This window comes from Myxine glutinosa, chromosome 1 (genome assembly GCF_964187855.1).
Source record: "Myxine glutinosa chromosome 1, kmMyxGlut1.1, whole genome shotgun sequence".
NCBI classification, from domain to species: Eukaryota; Metazoa; Chordata; class Myxini; order Myxiniformes; family Myxinidae; genus Myxine; species Myxine glutinosa.
The window spans coordinates 411,589,210-411,607,233 of NC_136261.1; the positions used below are offsets into that span (position 1 = coordinate 411,589,210).

An 18,024-nucleotide genomic window follows, 5' to 3' on the forward strand; every position below is an offset into this window, starting at 1 on the left:
TTTAGATAATCCTTTTCCTCGACTGAATAAATGTCTTATTGACCTGATTTATATTTGGAATTTTTTAACTTTTGTGTCCTGCAAAAGACTGACACTGAGTTGTATGCAGGTGATGTCTATCCTGTGAATGTGGAATGCACACAAAACAACAACGATTCTTCGGTTTCAGAAGCTTTGAGATATGCTTTTGCAAAAGAAGAGTCAGATGTTCCTTTGACAAATGGCAGTGCTGCCTGTTCTACAACTGGTGAGTTCCTTAATCCATAAATACATCAATTAGGAGTATAAGATGAAACTAGATGAACCACAGTTGTTACCAAACCTGTCAGTCAATCAGAACCATACAGGTGCTAATTCCTCCCTGACACTGTCAACTCCTTTTGTCACAATTCCTCAACCCATCACCACCTGGGCTTTTGTTCTTCTTCTCCTCATCCTGCCCTGTCTCCTTGCTCTTCTGCAATCTGACACGCTGTCAACAGCTCTCCCTACCTCCCCCTCTCTTTTACCTGATGTTCCCTCTTCTTTAATGGTATGAACCTCAAACATCTGCGGCATTTGCTCAGACCTGAATGATTTCTCCATACAGGTTGCTTCTAACAAACCAAACTTGATCTGCTTAACAGAAACCTTCCTCCTTCAAGACGTCTCTGACTCCTTAGTTTCTCTCCCTGATTACTCCCTCCTCTGGTATGATCGACCTGAGCCTTGTCCTTGTGGCAGAGTTGCTCTCTATATGAGAACTCCATTCCTCACTCTCCCTGCACGGTCCTCTCTCCACCACACCCCAGGAGTTTCCCCCTCCTCCAAATCCTTGTGGTGTCTGGTCAAATCTGTTTTTAGTGTTTGTTCCCCTTCCATCCCTTCCCTTACCTCAAATGGCCACACACCTGATGCTGCATGAGAAAAAGCTGAATGCCTCAATTCTGTGTTGCCTCAAAATCTTGTGTCCCAAACACATCTTTCTCTGTACCCACATTCCCCAGTCGCACTCAGACTCAGCTGCTCCTGGACTCTGTATCCTTCTCTCACTACAAGGTGAAGATTCTGTCAAGCCATGACTGTTTCTGCAACTGGGCCAGACGGCATCAGCGCATGGGTCCTAAAATCCTACTCTGCCGTACTATCATGCCCTCTCTCTGTTCTCTTCACGCTCTCTTTTGCTGAAGGTCATCTGCCATCAGCTTGGAAATCAGCCAACATCACCACTTTACACAAAAAGGTGCAAAAACAGATCCTTGAAACTGCAGGCCAACCAGCCTGCTCCCGTTCATCAGCAAGATCATGGAATCCATCATTGCATCTGATATTAAATCCTTCCTCTTCTCCAATGGCTTGATCTCTGATAATCAATTTGGATCCAGACCAGGCCACTCTACAATGGACATGCTGCTTCTACTGTCTCAACAATAGGTGGAGGTCATCAATGCCAAATACGAAATCAGTGCCGTCTCCCTTGACATATCCCTTGCTTTGATATCGTTTGGCACCCTGCCCTGCTCACCAAACTCTTTTCTTATGGTATCCATGCAAATCTCAACGCATGGCTTGCATGCGTCGACACACACTCAACGCATGGAAAACCCTCCATCACTCAAGCTTTTGGGTCTCATTATCTGCCATTATCTTTCCTGGGGAAAAACCATTTCCAACTGGCCTCCAAACGCAGTCACTGACTGGGTATCTCCATCATGAGAAGTCCTTTCTTGACACTACTGAGCCTCTCACCACATACAAAGTTTTCATCCACAGCTTGATGTAGCACTGCTCTCCCCTCTGGGCTGGTGCTTCTGACTCACACCCAGCTCAGCTTCATGCTGTAGAAAACAACACTTTTAGATTCATTGGTATTTCCCACAATGAAGCTCATCCTTTCACACTCACCACAGGCAGGTTGGTGTTCTTTCTGTCTTCTACCGACTCCTCTCTGGCCGAGCTCCCCCTGCTCTGTCTGTGCTCTGTCCCCCAAATATTCCTTCAGGACAGAGAAGATCTGCCATCAACCCTCTTCTGGGGAAACTGCCTAAATCAAGACTCCCTACTCACCTTCACTCTTTCATTCCTCTTTTCTCTTGCCTTTGGAACAAACTCCCACACTCTCTTCAATCTCACTCCTCCCTCCAGGTCTTTAAAACAGTTGTTCACCACCATCTCTGATCTTCCCCCATCCAAGACCTTGATCTTTTCTACCGCCGTTAATTCACCCCAGATCTACCTTTTTCAAATTCCGACTTCTCTCCTGAAAGTCTTAATCGTGTCCATTTATTTAATGGCCCACCACCTCCCACCCATCCTCTCTCCCTTCCACAGATCTCCTGATATCCCTGCTCTTCTGTTACTTGTGTGCTTCCCTCTCCCCCCCCCCCCCCCCTCTTGTCTCCAGCTCCCTTTATTGTATGTTTTATGTGTCTCTGTTTATGTTTTGGTGTCTTGTGTGTTAGCTCTTACATGAGCCTCGACTTTGTATACAATAAAATAAAATATTGTCCACCCTCTTGGAAATTCTGATCATGTCGCCATCGAAGTTCAGGTTTCTTTTTCTTCACCATTAACTGTTGTTCATCGTGTCCATTGGACTGTCTTTCAATATAGCAAGGCTGACTGGGATGCCTTGCGTTCTTTTCTTGCCAATATTCACTGGAACTCAATCCTTTGTCACAACCCATCTGAAGCTGCTAAGGAAGTTACTGAGTGGATCCGTGTTGGTATGGACCTCTTTCTCCCTTCTCGGACCTACCAAGTGAAACAACACTCTCAGCCATGGTTCACTCCAGCTTGTTCTGCTGCTATCGCCAATCACTTTTTCAAACAGTATCACTGTGTTGGCTCAAGTGAGGCACGTCGTTTGTTTCACCTTGCGAGAACCACTGTACAGGAGTATTGGAGAATACCAATCGATGATATGCAGAATCTATTTGTAATTATATCTCAAATAAACAGCTCGGTCCTCAAGACTTTTGGAGAATTGCTAATAGCGTTCTCAACCGTAATCAATAATGAATTCCTGCCCTCTTCAATTTCCCTGAAGTGCTTACTTCTATTGATGAAGTCAACCTCTTTGCTTCTAAGCATTTTGCTGCAAACTCCACACTTGAAGACCATGGACAAACAATGCCCGTTTGCCCTTCTCGTCTTGACACCAAACTTTCCACTATCATCAGCACACCCAGGAAAGTTGCTAAGATTATTCAAAGGCCTGACATTTGAAAATCTACTTCACCAAATAGAATCCCTGCAATTGTTTTGAAGATGTGTTCATTTGAACTGTCTTCTGTTCTCTCAAAACTGTATTGCTTGTGCATGTCAAAGTCTGTGTTTCCACTTAGCTGGAAGCAGGCTTCTGTCATCCCTGTCTTTAAAGGCTACAGCGAGTAATCAGATCCTTCTAACTATCGGCCTGTTAGCCTTCTACCCATTATCAGCAAAGTGCTTGAATCCTTGAGAGAACAACTCACGACTCATCTGGAAACCCACAACCTCCTAACTGATGTTCAGTCTGGATTTAGACAGTCATGGTCTACTGGTGATATTCTACCCTAGTCATTGAACATGTGAATGGGACTTTGGATCATCGTGGAGAAGACAGGGTTGTTGGTTATGACATCTCGAAGGCTGAAATCATCTGGCATTTCTGGAAAATTGCTTGATACAATCACTGACTTCCTTGCAAATCGTCAAATCTCTGTGGTACATGAGGGACAGTAATCCCCTGTCCATAATACGAATGTGAGTCCTCAGGGGTCTGTCTCTGTTGGGTCCAATATTGTTCATGTTATATATCAATGATCTGCCTGATTGTATTCTTTCTCAGTTATGCATTTACGCAGATGACTCAACACTATCTACAACCTACTCAGGAACCTTGTCTCCTCTTACCTGTGACCAGGGGAGTCGAGAGCCATGCACAGGCCCTGAGGCAAACAACCTCGGGGCCCCCACCCCCACCATTTCTCTCTTTTATAACTTTTTAAGGAACTTTCTTTCATGAAAACCAAAAAACCTTTTAAAAACAAATCGTCACTTTTATTTAGCTGTTTGATCGAAAGTATAGGAGAGAGCGAGACGCTTGGACCATTCGAGTCAATTCGCACACTCGACTGTCAAACACTATTTCTCCCTCAGATTGAAAAAAAAGATATGTGAGAAGATGGTTCATAATTTTTTTTTGGACAAAGAGGATACAAACCAATTTCTTTGTAATGCACTTTTCTGGTTAATAACCATTTTCTGTAAAGTTTGAAACTACCATTAACAGCGGCAAATGTTTTGTTTCCGGCAAGAAAAAGCAAAATCAGCTTCAGGGTTTAAATGTAACGATGAGGAAATGAGGATCAGCCGATGAGGGGTTTCACTGTACTGTTTTAAAAAAAAATGACAGAAGCTCGGCCCGAGGCACTGATTCTTTCAGTCACTCAACACGTCTGGCAGTTTCTTCCCATCCACATACTATATCTGTCCCAAGGAGTAAGACTATGAGGTATTCTTCTGTTTATTTGTCCCCGCAAGACATCTTTCTGGAACAGCTTACCTGCATCCTGCTTTCCCCTCTATCTCAACCTACCTCAATTCAAGAGGAATGTCTATAGATTCCTCCTTTCTGTGTAATTTCTAATATCTATGCTTTCGTTTATGTATCCCCCACCTCGAGTGGCCTTGAAGGCTTTGTGGCAGGGGATATCTCATAAAAAGAAATATGGATGTGCATTGAGGGTACATACCCCAATTAGCACCGCCAGACCGTTTGCACCTAAAGGAAACACGTTTGTAAAAGAGTGAGAACCCTGCGTCTGGAACAATTTATGTCAGGAGTGAGAATCGAATCTGGGGCCTTTTCAGCAGCACCACGGAAAGTGGAAGGAGTGTTGGGCATCACTAGGGCGGTGCGGGGGATTCGGACCGCACCGGGTGACACTATCAGAGAGGGGGTGACACCAATTTTTTGCAGTGTCAAGGCTTTCCGATCTTGCGATATTATCAATTGAAAGTGAGTTGGCGAAAGGCATTGATTTCCATGAAGTGATTCAAAAGTTCGCAGCTTTGAAGGCCAGGAAAGGAAAGTTCTGAATTAGTCGAGATGTTCACTAAGTGTTGAAATGCTTGTGTATTTGTTCCTGTTTATTTTTATGGTATTATTTCATTTACGAGTATATTTCCACATGCAGTTGTCTTCAAGTTCTACATTATTTGGGCCGTTATTGATTATGCAAACCTAATCCATTAATGTATCTCATGTAACAATAAAGTTTAACGTTAAAATCAACATAATTTTGACGTAGTTCTTAAACGTTTTTACTTCGAATTATATTGTTTTCTTACCGAATTTTCACTTTAACCACATGAAACTATGTAAATGTAAATACATTTAGGCTGTGCGTATGATATTATAATTTAAAGGTGCAATTTTAATTTTGCTACTTGTTTATGTCACCACCATTGCCATTACATTCAGTGATATACGGGAATTACAATTTTTATTTTTTTAATTTTTTTTTGTATACAAGATTGAGGCTCGTGAAAGAGCTAACATTAATCACACAAAAAGTTCCAAAATCACACAATGCTTGCTGATTTCCAAGATGCTGGCAGATGACCTTGAGCAAAAGAGAGGGTGAAAAGAACAGAGAGAGGGTGAGATAGAGCGGCAGAGCAGGATTTTAGGACCCGTGGGCTGATGCCGTCTGGTCGAGTTGCAGAATCAGAGTCGAGGTTTGACAAAACGTCCTCCGCCTTGTCAGGAGAGAAGGACACAGAGTCCAGGAGCAGTTGGGTTCGACTGGGTAAGGTGGGAACAGAGGGAGATGGGTTTGGGACACAAGATTTTGAGGCAAACACAGAGTTGAGGCATTCGGCTTTGTCACTTGTGGTGTCAACTGTGTAGCCATTTGAGGTAAAGGAGGGGATGGAGGTGGCACAAACACCAGAAACGGATTTGACCAGACGCCACCAGGATTTGGAGGAAGGAGACGGGTTTGAGAGTTCAATCTTGAGTGTGGAGAGATAGCGGTTCCTGGCACTCCTGAAGGTTGAAACACACTTGTTCCGAGCTTGGTGGAAGGAATTGAGATTGCCTTCAGTTGGATTTGCCTTCCAAGAGGCAAAGGCAAGTTGTTTCAGGGCAACCGCCTCACCACAAGATTCAGTGTACCATGGACGGGAGGAAGGGTAAGACAACTGAAGATGAGATGGGATAAATCTGTGCATGAGAGAGAGAGAGCAGTTTGCTTTGGAAGAATTCCCAGGAAGAATTGATGTCAGAGGCAGGGGAGATGGGAGACCAGTCCAGATGATTGATGGCTGCTTGCAGACCGTGCCAGTCAGCCTGAGCGAAATGCCATACTCGTTGCCGCTGAGGAGGCTCTCTGAGAATGGCCAGAGAGATGTCCACTTTAACAAGCACATGATCAGAAGAACCGATTGGAGCAGAAGAAGAGCAGCAGACATTTGCAGGGAAGTTTGTCATAACCAAGTCCAGAAGAGAAGATACTCCATTGACTGAGATCCGGGTCAGGAAATTGACAGATTGTGTTAGTCTCAGAGTTGCAGAAGTCCTTTGCTGAGGTGCCATGGCTGGTGAGAGAGGAACCCACACCCAGTCAGCTGGCATGATGACAGTTGAAGTCACCACATATGAGGAGAATGTTTGGATGAGTTGATAGAAGTTGGTCCATGTTGTCCAACAGCGAAATGTAAATGCAGTCATCACTGTTTGGAGGACGGTACAGAACACATGTGAACAAGAGGTGGGAGCGGCGAGGAAGCCGTTGCCAGAGGTACTCCTGGGGGTGGGGTGGAGAGAGGGCAGTGTAAGGAGAGTGAGGAAGAGTTTTTGATAAAGATAGCCACCCCACCACCAGGACGAGGCTCAGGTCTATCATACCGGAGGAGGGAGTAACCAGGAAGAGATATTAAGGAATCAGAGACATCTTGAAGGAGGAAAGTTCTGTTAAGCAGATCAAGTCTGGATTGTCAGAAGCAACCTGAATGGAGAGATCAATCAGGTTTGAGCGAAGGCCCCGGATGTTTGAGATCCATACCGTTAATGAGGGGAGAGAGGGAGCATCGGGTGCAGGACAGGGGAGGGGAGGGTAGGGTCAGATGGAGGATGAGAGGGGGACGTAGGGAGAGCAGTTGATAGTGAGTCAGAGATTACAGAAGAGTTGCAAGAAAGGGAAGGATGAGGACGACGAAAGGTTTGATGGTGATGGGATGAGGCACAGTGAGGGGTTGTTTGGGGGGGGGGGGGGGCAAAAGAAAATAAAAGGTTGGGGAAGGTGGAGGTATGAGATAGAAGGGAGACGAAGTGGGGAGGAGGCAGCTTTGAGGAGGAGGTGGGAGGGGGGAGAATTTGGGAGGGATGGTTGTGGGGGGGGGGGGATTTGAAGGGGAGGGGTTGGGGGGGAGTTTTGAATGGGAGGGGCAAGCGGGGAGTTTAGGAGGGGAAGGGCAAGGGTGGAGTTTATGAGGGGAGGGGCAAGGGGGAGTTTAGGAGGGGAGGGGCAAGGGGGCGTTTAGGAGGGGAGGGGCAAGGGGTGTTTTTTGGAGGGGAGGGGCAAGGGGGGAGATTTGGAGGGGAGGGGCAAGGGGGGAGATTTGGAGGGGAGGGGAAAGGGGGGAGATTTGGAGGGGAGGGGCAAGGGTGGAGTTTAGAAAGTGGATGATTAATGAAAGACGAACATTTATAACAATTTGGGTTTATTGTGATTTTCAAGTTAGCGATCCGTTTAAGAATGATGGAGGAGGGGTGGAATGAATGTGAATTTAGAGCATGTAGTGAGAAAGAATTGTAAGCTTGAATATTTTTTTGATGTGGAATGAGTTGGAGAGGAAATTTAAAAGAGCCTTTTAAATAGGAAGAAAAACAGCGTGTTGTAATATTCCACTGAATAAAACACTGCAGGGGAAAGTTTAAACATATTTAAACAGAACCGTGAAGAACAGTCTTATATTCACAAAAATACCAACGGGGAGAGGGGGCCTAGAGGGACAAACCATGAGTCACGTGAACAGGGGAAAAGGTGGAAGGCAAGGAGATAATGGGGGCGGGGCGAGACAGCGCACATGGACAGAAGCACACGATGGGACAACTTCACACATGGAGAATGGGAAATAAATCTTGTTTTTTTTTTGTTTTTTTTTGGGGGGGGGAGGGGTTTAAAACGTTAGACAAAGAGTAAATGTTCGGGGAAATTTGGGGTGGAAGGGAAAAATCTAAGAACCTAGCAAAACACAGCGAAGGAAGGAACAAACTTCGACGGGGGACCAGGGAAGCCTGAGGCATGGCCGCACACCCGCAGCAAACAAACCATTAATTTATGAAAGATTAACACTTCTTTGAGAAACTTCCTCGGGACACACTATAGGTTCACATACCGAAAGATAAATACAGTTTCGACAAAATACAATTGTGAATAATGACAACTTTGAAAACGTGGAGCAAGCTTTTGGGTCTTAACGAGTAACATTAGTACAAAAAACATTACTAAGGATTCTGTATGGTCTGGTACGGGAGGAAGTCCATGTAGTCAGGTTCACTATGTTTTTTTTCATTCAAAAATTTTGGAGATTAGCAAAACTATACATTTTTGGAATACTCAGAGCATGAGGAATCTAAAAATTAATGTTGGCATTTGCGTAGACACCTTTGCGAAAATGACACTCAGGACAGTGATGAAGATCTGTAAAAGCATGTTCCTGAATGGTATAGACCTAGTAGATCCTGTGTATAGGACTTATAGTTCAATCTGATACTAACAAGGCTGCTTTCTTGCTTTATAAACCCATACCTATAACTTCAAATGACTTGCAATATCATGTATTATGTAATAGTTATATCACAAATATAAAGACAATGGTTTTCAATCACCTGTGTTTGTTGCTTTTCTATAATCCTGAGCACTATTTTGAGGCCTTTATTGGATTCCTTCACCCAGAAAACATAGGATTAGCATATTTAATTAAGTTTCTAGGTTGACTCGAAGCCGAGATAGCGCAAAATATGTATGTTATGGCGGCCATTTTGAAAATCCAAAATCTGTGTCTGTGCAAATGCAAACATTGATTTTCGGATTCTCCATGCTCTGATGATCCAAAAATGTACAGGTTTGCTAATCTCCCAAAATTTTGAACGAAATTATATTTGTTAACATAGTGAACCTGACTAATACGGAAGGGGGGGGGGGGGGGTGACACCATGAGTTACCGCACTGGGTGACACCAACCCTAGTGACGCCACTGATGTTGGGTGAAATTGTACTTAAAAGAGTTGTACAGCTAGGTCGAGCCAATGTGAGCAGGACCTGGTGGGCCTACTTCAGGAGGATATGGAGGAGCTAATTGCCCAGGAAGCTGTAAATGAATGTAACATTGTGGGAGAATGACCAGGAGGGGTAGCAGTGGAGTTGCCGATAGTGATTGAGGACCCAACCCTCACCAGCCCCTGGAAAAGGCAGCGCTAATGGCACGGAATAGTGGGTCGCCGTTACCATCGCAGTCCAACAGCGACCAGGTGATGGTGTTAATTAGTCAACTCATGGCACAGATGACGATGAAAATGGAGGAGGCACAAGGTGGGGCATGCATGTGGGACAGGCAGAGGTAAAGGCTGATATGAAGATTATGGGAATGAGATAGCCGCAAGCTCGAGGCTGTGAGGGGAGAGGTGAGTGAGGATGTGGATGGTGTCCGGAATGAGATGGGGGCAGGTGAGGCTAGAATGATGGAGGGGATAAATGGGATAAAAGAAGAGGTGAATGGACTTGAACAGGGGGGAAAAGGACTTGCAGAGGAGCAAAACGAACTGAACTGCAAATCAGAAGAAATACAGGATCTACGGGCAACTCAGTAGGGCAAGTAAGTAAGAAAGAATGTAAAATGGGCTGTGATGACCGAACACAGAAGATAGAATAAATGGGATGAACGATAGAGACAAAAGAATGGAAAATGAAAGAAAGAATGGAAGACACTAAAGTAATCTTAGAATAAGAACTAAAGGGAACAAAGCGGGAAATAATAAAGATAAAGAATGAAATGAAATGGCTAAAGGCAAAGAAGAATGATTAGAGACAAGCGAGAGGGCAAATAATGTTAAGGAGGAGATCATGGAATTGTGTAGAAACAATGTGTAATATGGCAGGTGCAGGTGGGATAACCATGGCAGGTGCAGGTGGAGAGGATATGAGCGATCAAAATGGACCACGATGAGGTGAGGCCATGTGAGCTGGAGCAAATTCATGGTGTGAAAAGGTGTGTGCAGAGCTTGGGTGGAATAACGAACCCGGGGTTCCTTGGAGTGCCGAGCCTGAGTGTAACGGAGTATGTGCCACGAGTGTGCAGAGTGGAGTGTATGAACGAGCGAGAGTACGGGTCATGCACCGACTCAGATGGGGGTAACCGTTACCTTGTCTGAGGGGAGGGGTGAGATTACCGAGCGGGAAATATTTATCTTGCCAAAACGAAGTTTTTGCAAGATGTATTAGTCAGCTTGTATGTTTGTTTTTTTGTTTGTGGTTAATCATTTTTTTTTCACGTTTAGATCACTCTGTAGACCACAGTTATTATTGGAAACTCCTGTAACTTCGCATATCAGAGTCCTATAGAGATACCCTTCAGCACACAAAATTTTGAAGGTCAAGGTCAAAGGTCAAGGTCACTTTGTGGTCAATCATGGAGGTCGACAAAACACTAATTTTTTGAGTAACTTTGATCGGATCGTCTCCAAACTTCATGGGAATCTAGTATATGGTCCGGCGCTCAGCTGATTAGTTTTTGGTGGCGATCGGCCTTGACCTTCATGGTTAGCGCTGGAGGTCGAAAATTATTGACCCCAAGGTCAAATTTTGAAATCGTAGGTACCATATCGAGTAATACCTCATATGAATGCCCTTGATGAGTGCTTCCCAGATCTGTAAACAGTTTGACGCTATGACGTCATTTGATGACGTCATGACGAAAAAACGGAATTTTCACATTTTGGCAAGATACGGTTCACCCTGTGGGTGACATATTTTTTAAATGTTAGTATGCTCTGGTCCTGTGCGTGGTAGATTAAAAAGAACAGGTTTGTTATCCGTACAGGTCCAAGGGAGGTCAAATTTCAAGGCACTTCATGTCACTGTGTGTTAACGGTCCGGTCTGGCAAAACGGCCATATAGAGATGATTGAAAAAAAGATATCCAAGAAATGGTGTGCGGCTGAGTGTGCCTGGCACAAATGGTGCACCCGACATGAATGGCAAATTCAGCTACGGGATCTCCATGGAAAGACTCAATGTAAAGTAGTGTGTAAACTGTCATGGAGTGAGATTGACTATGGAGTGGATCGTGTGAATAAATGGTGTGTGAGAGATCGTGAGATGGCCGGGGTGTGCAAGTTGCTTGCGTTCGTTTGTGAGGCAATTTGGGGATGTAGCGGATGTACCACAGTACCACAGTGGGAGAGTGGGCGTGGTGAAGGTTACGGGGCTACGCGTATTGTGTGACGTCTGTTGGGGTTTCGCACATGAGCAGTGGATGTGGAGAACAGTAGGAAAATCTGCCGAATGTCATTGCGAAAATTTTAATTAATTGGCAGGTTACAGATGTGCTGCCGAACTTTCCCACAGAGGGGGGACTTACATAGGATAGAATATTTAGTGTGGACGCGGATTAAGAGCTGGGACGCCAGAGCAATCGCTGCTGTTTGAACGCGCTGGGCACCCGAGGAGAAGCTGCCTACCTTTTCATGCCATGGAAGGATTGCCTGTCGATTGTGTTGCCAGGTTTGGCGGTCTCAATCGGTGTCAGGAGTTGCTTATCATCCTGTTAGGCCACGAAACCTATCCACGGCATGGTGACCTGCAGGTCCAAAAGTCGGGGAGAGTCCGAGAAGTCTTACTCGTGATGGACCCCAAACCCCGCGTCTGCAACAATATTCTCACTCTGCTTACTGCTTGGCAGTCAAGCAAAATTGGAAATCATTCCAAACGGGACAATAACTGTTTATAATGACATCATAAAGGACACAAACAACAGGCACAAATAACAAAAGTAACGTGTTAGATGGAGAGATTTAATCGACACTGTGCAACGCCAGTAAATTCCAGAATTTTTTAAAATGAATTTTACAATCTTTATTTTATTTGAATTGAATTAAATACTAAAACACTGTTGAACACAAATCGCCTTCTTGTTACTTCCACTATCCTCCAGTTTAGCAGTACTTGGACATCTTAACTCAGGTGGTGTATGAGGATGATGTAGAAAACTGCTTCAATGGTGCTTAACATCTGGAATTTTTCTTTTTCACATTCTTTAACTTCAATATTATATTTAAATTGAATTATATATTCTATGACTTAACATATAATATGAACTCTCAAGGTGGTTCTCAATCTTACTTCCCTGCAAAAGACTGATGCTAATTTGTACACAGGTGATGTTGATCCTGTAAATGTGGAAGGCAGACAACACAACAATGATTCATCTGTCACAGAAGATTCAAAATGTGTTTCTGCAAACGAAGGTTCATATGATATTCACAAGACAAACGGAAGTGCTTCCTGTTTTGCAACTGGTGAGTGGAAATGTAAAAAATGAACATACAATCATTTGTGTTGAGAAAATAAAAAAATATTGAAATGTGTTCAATATTTTGCATTTTGATTTTGACCCCCCCCCAAAAACGTGTTTTTTGTTTCTGTAGAACAATCCAGAAGGAATATGGGACACATAAGGTCCAATTACAGCTTGACAGTGAGGAAGAAGCCTTTTTTGAAGAAACAATCACGATATCAAGACTCACTTCCTATAAAATACAAGTGCATGTCTGGGCCTCGCAGCACCAAGATTAATGTTAAATTAAACAAACACAAAAAGGATCTCGAAAGACAAATACGTTATAGGTGTAATGTGTGCAAAATGGATTTTGCTTCAACGAGTAACATCAAAATACACATGAGGATCCACAATGGAAAACACCCCCACAAGTGCTCTGTCTGTGATAAAGGTTTCTGTCATAACAGCCTTTTGAAAAGACATATGAAGATCCATACAGGAGAGCATCCTTACAAATGCTTGATATGTGATAAAGGTTTCTCTCAAAAAAGATATTTGAAATTACATATCAGGATCCATACAGGAGAGCGACCGCACAAATGCTCAATATGTGATAAAGGTTTCTCTCAAAAAGGCAATTTGAAATCACATGTGAGGATCCATACAGGAGAACGACCTCACAAATGCTCGATATGTAATAAAGGTTTCTCTCAAAAATGCGAGTTGAAATCACATATCAGGATCCATACAGGAGAGCACCCTCACAAATGCTCAATATGTGATAAAGGTTTCTCTCACAACATCAGTTTGAAAAGACATATGAAGATCCATACAGGAGAGCGACCCCACAAATGCTCGATATGTGATAAAGGTTTCTCTCAAAAAGGCAATTTGAAATCACATATGAAGATCCATACAGGGGAGCGACCTTACAAATGCTCGATTTGTGATAAAGGTTTCTCTCAAAAAACCCATTTGAAATCACATATCAGGATCCATACAGGAGAGCGCCCTCACAAATGCTCAATATGTGATAAAGGTTTCTCTCAAAAAATCGATTTGAAATCACATATCAGGATCCATACAGGAGAGCGCCCTCACAAATGCTCGATATGTGATCAAGGTTTCTCTCGTAGCAACGGTTTGAAAACACATATGAGGATCCATACAGGAGAGCGACCTTACAAATGCTCAATATGTGATAAAGGCTTCTCTTATAGCAACAGTTTGAAATCACATATGAAGATCCATACAGGGGAGCGACCTTACAAATGCTCGATATGTGATAAAGGTTTTCTGACAAAAAGCAATTTGAAATCACATATGAAGATCCATACAGGAGAGCAACCTCCCAAATGCTCGATATGTGATAAAGGTTTCTCTCAGAACATCAGTTTTAAATCACGTATCGGGAACCATACAGGAGAGCTGAAATCTGAAATACCGGGATATGAACATTTAGGTTAAGAGGATTTAGAAATTGAAGAAACCTGAAAATGTACCAGTGATAGTCTGAGCAACAGGGAATCCGGATTATTAAGAAAACCCTAACGAAGTACTTAAAAAACTATTCCGGGGAATATCACGCCAAACAAGCTACAGGTGGAGGCTGTCAGAGGTTCAGTGAGGATTCTAAAAAGAGCCCTTTGAACAAAGTTCTGAGAATTGAGTTTCACAAACTGGTTCATGATTAATGATACTTTGCCGTAAAAGGAGGTGGAGGTTTTGAGCTATGTTCCCTCTCCCCCTCAATCCTCCTCCTTGGTGATTTCAATATCCACATGGACTCCACTGACTCCACAATAACCACTGACTTCACTGATTTACTCACCTGCTTTAACCTCACTCAACATGTCGACTTTCCTACCCATATCCGTGGTCACATTTTGGACCTTGTCTGCTCCACTGGATTAAGTTTGCACCATCTCTATGGCTCCGACCTCACCCTCTCTGACCACTTAGCCATCACTCTGACCATCAACATCCCCGCCCCAACACCAAGGCATTATCGCACAATCAACTTCCGTAAGCTAAACGCTCTTTCACCTACCTCATTCTCATCCACCCTCTCTGAAAAAATGTCCACTTCTCCCTTCGTTGACCTCCACACCCCTTCCGACCTCACTGACTACTACAACCACACTCTCTCCTCCTGCCTTGACCAGCTTGCACCTGTAAAAACCAAAACAGTTTCTTTCACCCATTCTGCTCCCTGGTTTACCCCTGAACTCCACCTGATGAAAACTCGTGCTCGCCAACTTGAAAGACTCCGCAATAAAACGGGTCTCACAGTTCACTCCCAAGCATACAAGGACCATATACAACACTACAAAGATGCCCTCTCCCGTGCCCGCTCTGCCTACTACTCTCAAATTATCCACTCTGGCTCCAGAAACCCAAAAGCACTCTTCTCGACAATAAACAAACTCCTCCGCCCCCTGAACACCACCACCCAGTCATTCACAGTAGACAACTGCATCTCCTTCCTCTCTTTCTTCCAACGCAAAATTGACAACATCTACAACAGCTTGACCACCGCCGCACCCGCTCCCCCTCCAACCACCTGCCCCCCCTTATCCTGCCTTCCCCTGTCTCAATTCTCCCCGGTCTCCCCGACTGACCTCTCTGAACTCCTCATAGGAATGAAAACTGCCACCTGCACTCTTGACCCCATCCCCTCCAGCTTTGTCAAGGCCTCCCTCCCTGCTCTCTCTCCACTTATCATTGCAACAATAAACTCCTCCCTGTCTACAGGCATCGTGCCACCATCCCTCAAAATTGCTGCTGTTACCCCCATTCTGAAAAAACCTGGACTCAACCCTGACACCCTAAATAACTTCAGACCCATCTCCAACCTACCCTTTCTGTCAAAAGTTTTGGAACGCGCTGTAGCCGCTCAACTCGAACATCACCTCTCTGCCAATAACCTGTATGAAACATTCCAATCCGGCTTCCCCTCCAACCACAGTACTGAAACTGCTCTCCTCCAAATCACCAACGACCTTCTCCTCTCCTCTGATGCTGGCAGCCTCAACCTTCTCGTCCTCCTCGACCCCAGCGCTGCCTTTGACACCATCGATCACACCATCCTCCTCACCCGACTTGAATCCACCTTTAACGTTACCGGTACTGCCCTCTCTTGGATTAAATCATACCTCTCTGACAGATGTTACATATTTATGTGAATGTATGTGAATTACCATTCAGGTCTTTGCTTATCCAGGCGTAGTTGATTAAGGGTTGTTGTGGTTGGAGGGTCAGGAGCCCTTCTGAAAAAGTGTCCGGAAACGGAAGTGACCGGAAACGGAAGAAGAAAAAAGACACAAGGAAGAAGAGGGACGAGTATTATTCTTCCTCGCCCCGCTCCGACGAAAGGTGGGATCGACCTTGCGCTGCGTGGAAAAGCGGCGTTCCGAAGCCCGTCTGGCGCGAGGAATTACCGGGACGTGTACCTGCCCGGTGGAGACGTCAAGTTGACGTGGGGCCGTGCATCGACCCCGCGTCTGGCACTGTTCGCGGCACCGTCCAAACAGACGCGTGCGGGTCGCACGTGGGGGCCTAACGCGCCTTGCAAGCGGCGTGGGGCTTTTGGCTTGCTCTACCATAACCGCTTCGCGTGGCCACGAGGGGCTGCAGCCACGGTGCCTGGTACGATACCTGCCCGGTGGGAAAACGTCCACCCGGGGTTCGTTCAACCGCCCGAGTGCGGCGACGCCGACCAGTATCTTGGTCAGGAGGGGCCCAGAGACATTGTGAGGAGCAGAGACCAAAAGGGGGTCGTGAGTACCGAAGTGAACACACATATATAAGATGGCCATCTTAATCATATAGGGGATTGATTGTGGATTAGGAATTGTGGATGGTGGTTTGCTATTGATTGCTCGGGGAAAATCTCCGTGGTTGTATCATTGAAATTGTATGGTGTCATTACCCTTGAAATATATCCTTGAACATCAGTTTTCTCTTGGGTGGAATTCATATGGATTGCGTGGCGAAAGCGCATATATAATACAACTTTCTGGCGAAGTTCCTCTCATGGTCCGGGGGTCACCGAGACCAGGTATTCACCGAGGGGACCACGTAACACAGACGCCAGTTCATCTCCATCAATAACTGCAAATCCCCCACTGCTCCCCTCCCCCAAGGTGTCCCCCAAGGTTCAGTTATTGGCCCCCTCCTCTTCATCCTTTACCTGTCCCCCCTCGGTCACTTAATCCGCCGTCATGGTCTCCAATTCCACTGCTTCGCCGATGACATCCAGCTTTTCATCTCCACCAAGTCCGTCTCCACCGACACCCACTCTATCCTGACAAACTGCATCTCTGAAATAAAATCCTGGCTTCAAATCAACTTCCTCAAACTTAACTGTGATAAATCTGAAATAATCATCATTGGCCCAAAAACGCTCACAAAATCCACCCATAACTTTGCCCTCAACATCGACGGTATCCCAGTATCCACCTCCCCTCTCATCCGGAATCTTGGCGTCATCTTTGACCAAACCCTCTACTTCGACAAATACACTAAACAGATCACAAAGACAGCCTTCTTTCACCTGAAAAACATTGCCCGTCTCCGCTCATCCCTCTCCTCCACGGCTGCAGAAACCCTCATCCACGCCTTCATCACCTCCCGTCTGGACTACTGCAATAGCCTCCTCTATGGTTCACCCTCAACAATCACCAATAAACTCCAATACATTCAGAACTCCGCTGCCCGTCTGCTCACCCATTCCCGGACCCGTGACCACATCACCCCCGTCCTTTACAAGCTTCACTGGCTCCCCATCCCCCAGAGAATCCAGTACAAAATCCTCCTCTTGACCTACAAAGCCCTCCATAACCTGGCCCCATCCTACCTGGCTGACCTCCTCTCCAGACACACTCCCACCCGCAACCTCCGCTCTGCTGGTACCAACCTCCTGACCCCCCCCCCCATCCGGACCAAATTCAGATCCTGGGGGGACAGGGCCTTCTCCATCGCTGCTCCCACCCTCTGGAACTCACTACCTCACACCATCAGAGACTCCTCCTCACTCACCACATTCAAAACATCACTAAAGACCCACCTGTTCAGCACTGCATTCAACATTCAACCCACAGCATTTAACCCCTGACTATCACTTCTCCTTCTCCCTCCTTTTGCTTTAAATATTTCCCTATTGATTCTTGTCTTTTTGCAATTGTTGTTTTCATGTTTTGTTATGCATTATGTTTTGCACTCTGTCAAAGTGCCTTTGGGCTTCATGAAAAGCGCTATACAAAATAAATGAATTATTATTATTATTATTACTGTGAGAACTACCTCCGAACTCCTAAAACCTGTCTTTGGAGAAAAGAACCAACGAGAGCATCCTTACAAATGTTCTATTTGTGACAAGGATTTTATTTCTAAAGGGAGCTTGACCTTCCATAGTGCAACCCACGCTGGAGTTCTCGCATAAAAAGTGCTCTGATTTTTGGAAAAGGTTTGTTGATAAAGGTTTGTTCAATTC

The 18,024-nt window shown here is 45.0% G+C and overlaps 1 protein-coding gene across 2 annotated transcripts in view; it reads left to right on the forward strand.

Annotated features, from left to right (window-relative positions):
- The window catches only part of LOC137417831 (uncharacterized), a 106,129-nt gene extending 91,183 nt beyond the window's left edge, over nucleotides 1-14,946 (forward strand). Inside the window, exons 3-5 of one of the 2 annotated variants that reach the window (XM_068103762.2) lie at nucleotides 110-247; nucleotides 12,409-12,549; nucleotides 12,679-14,143. In XM_068103762.2, coding sequence (XP_067959863.2) covers nucleotides 110-247; nucleotides 12,409-12,549; nucleotides 12,679-13,997 — 1,598 coding nt within the window. In that variant the 3' untranslated portion in view covers nucleotides 13,998-14,143. Of the gene's footprint in view, nucleotides 1-109; nucleotides 248-12,408; nucleotides 12,550-12,678 lie in introns of both variants that reach the window. The other variant, XM_068103755.2, reaches the window with a different exon arrangement.
- The last annotated feature ends 3,078 nt before the right edge of the window (nucleotides 14,947-18,024 follow it).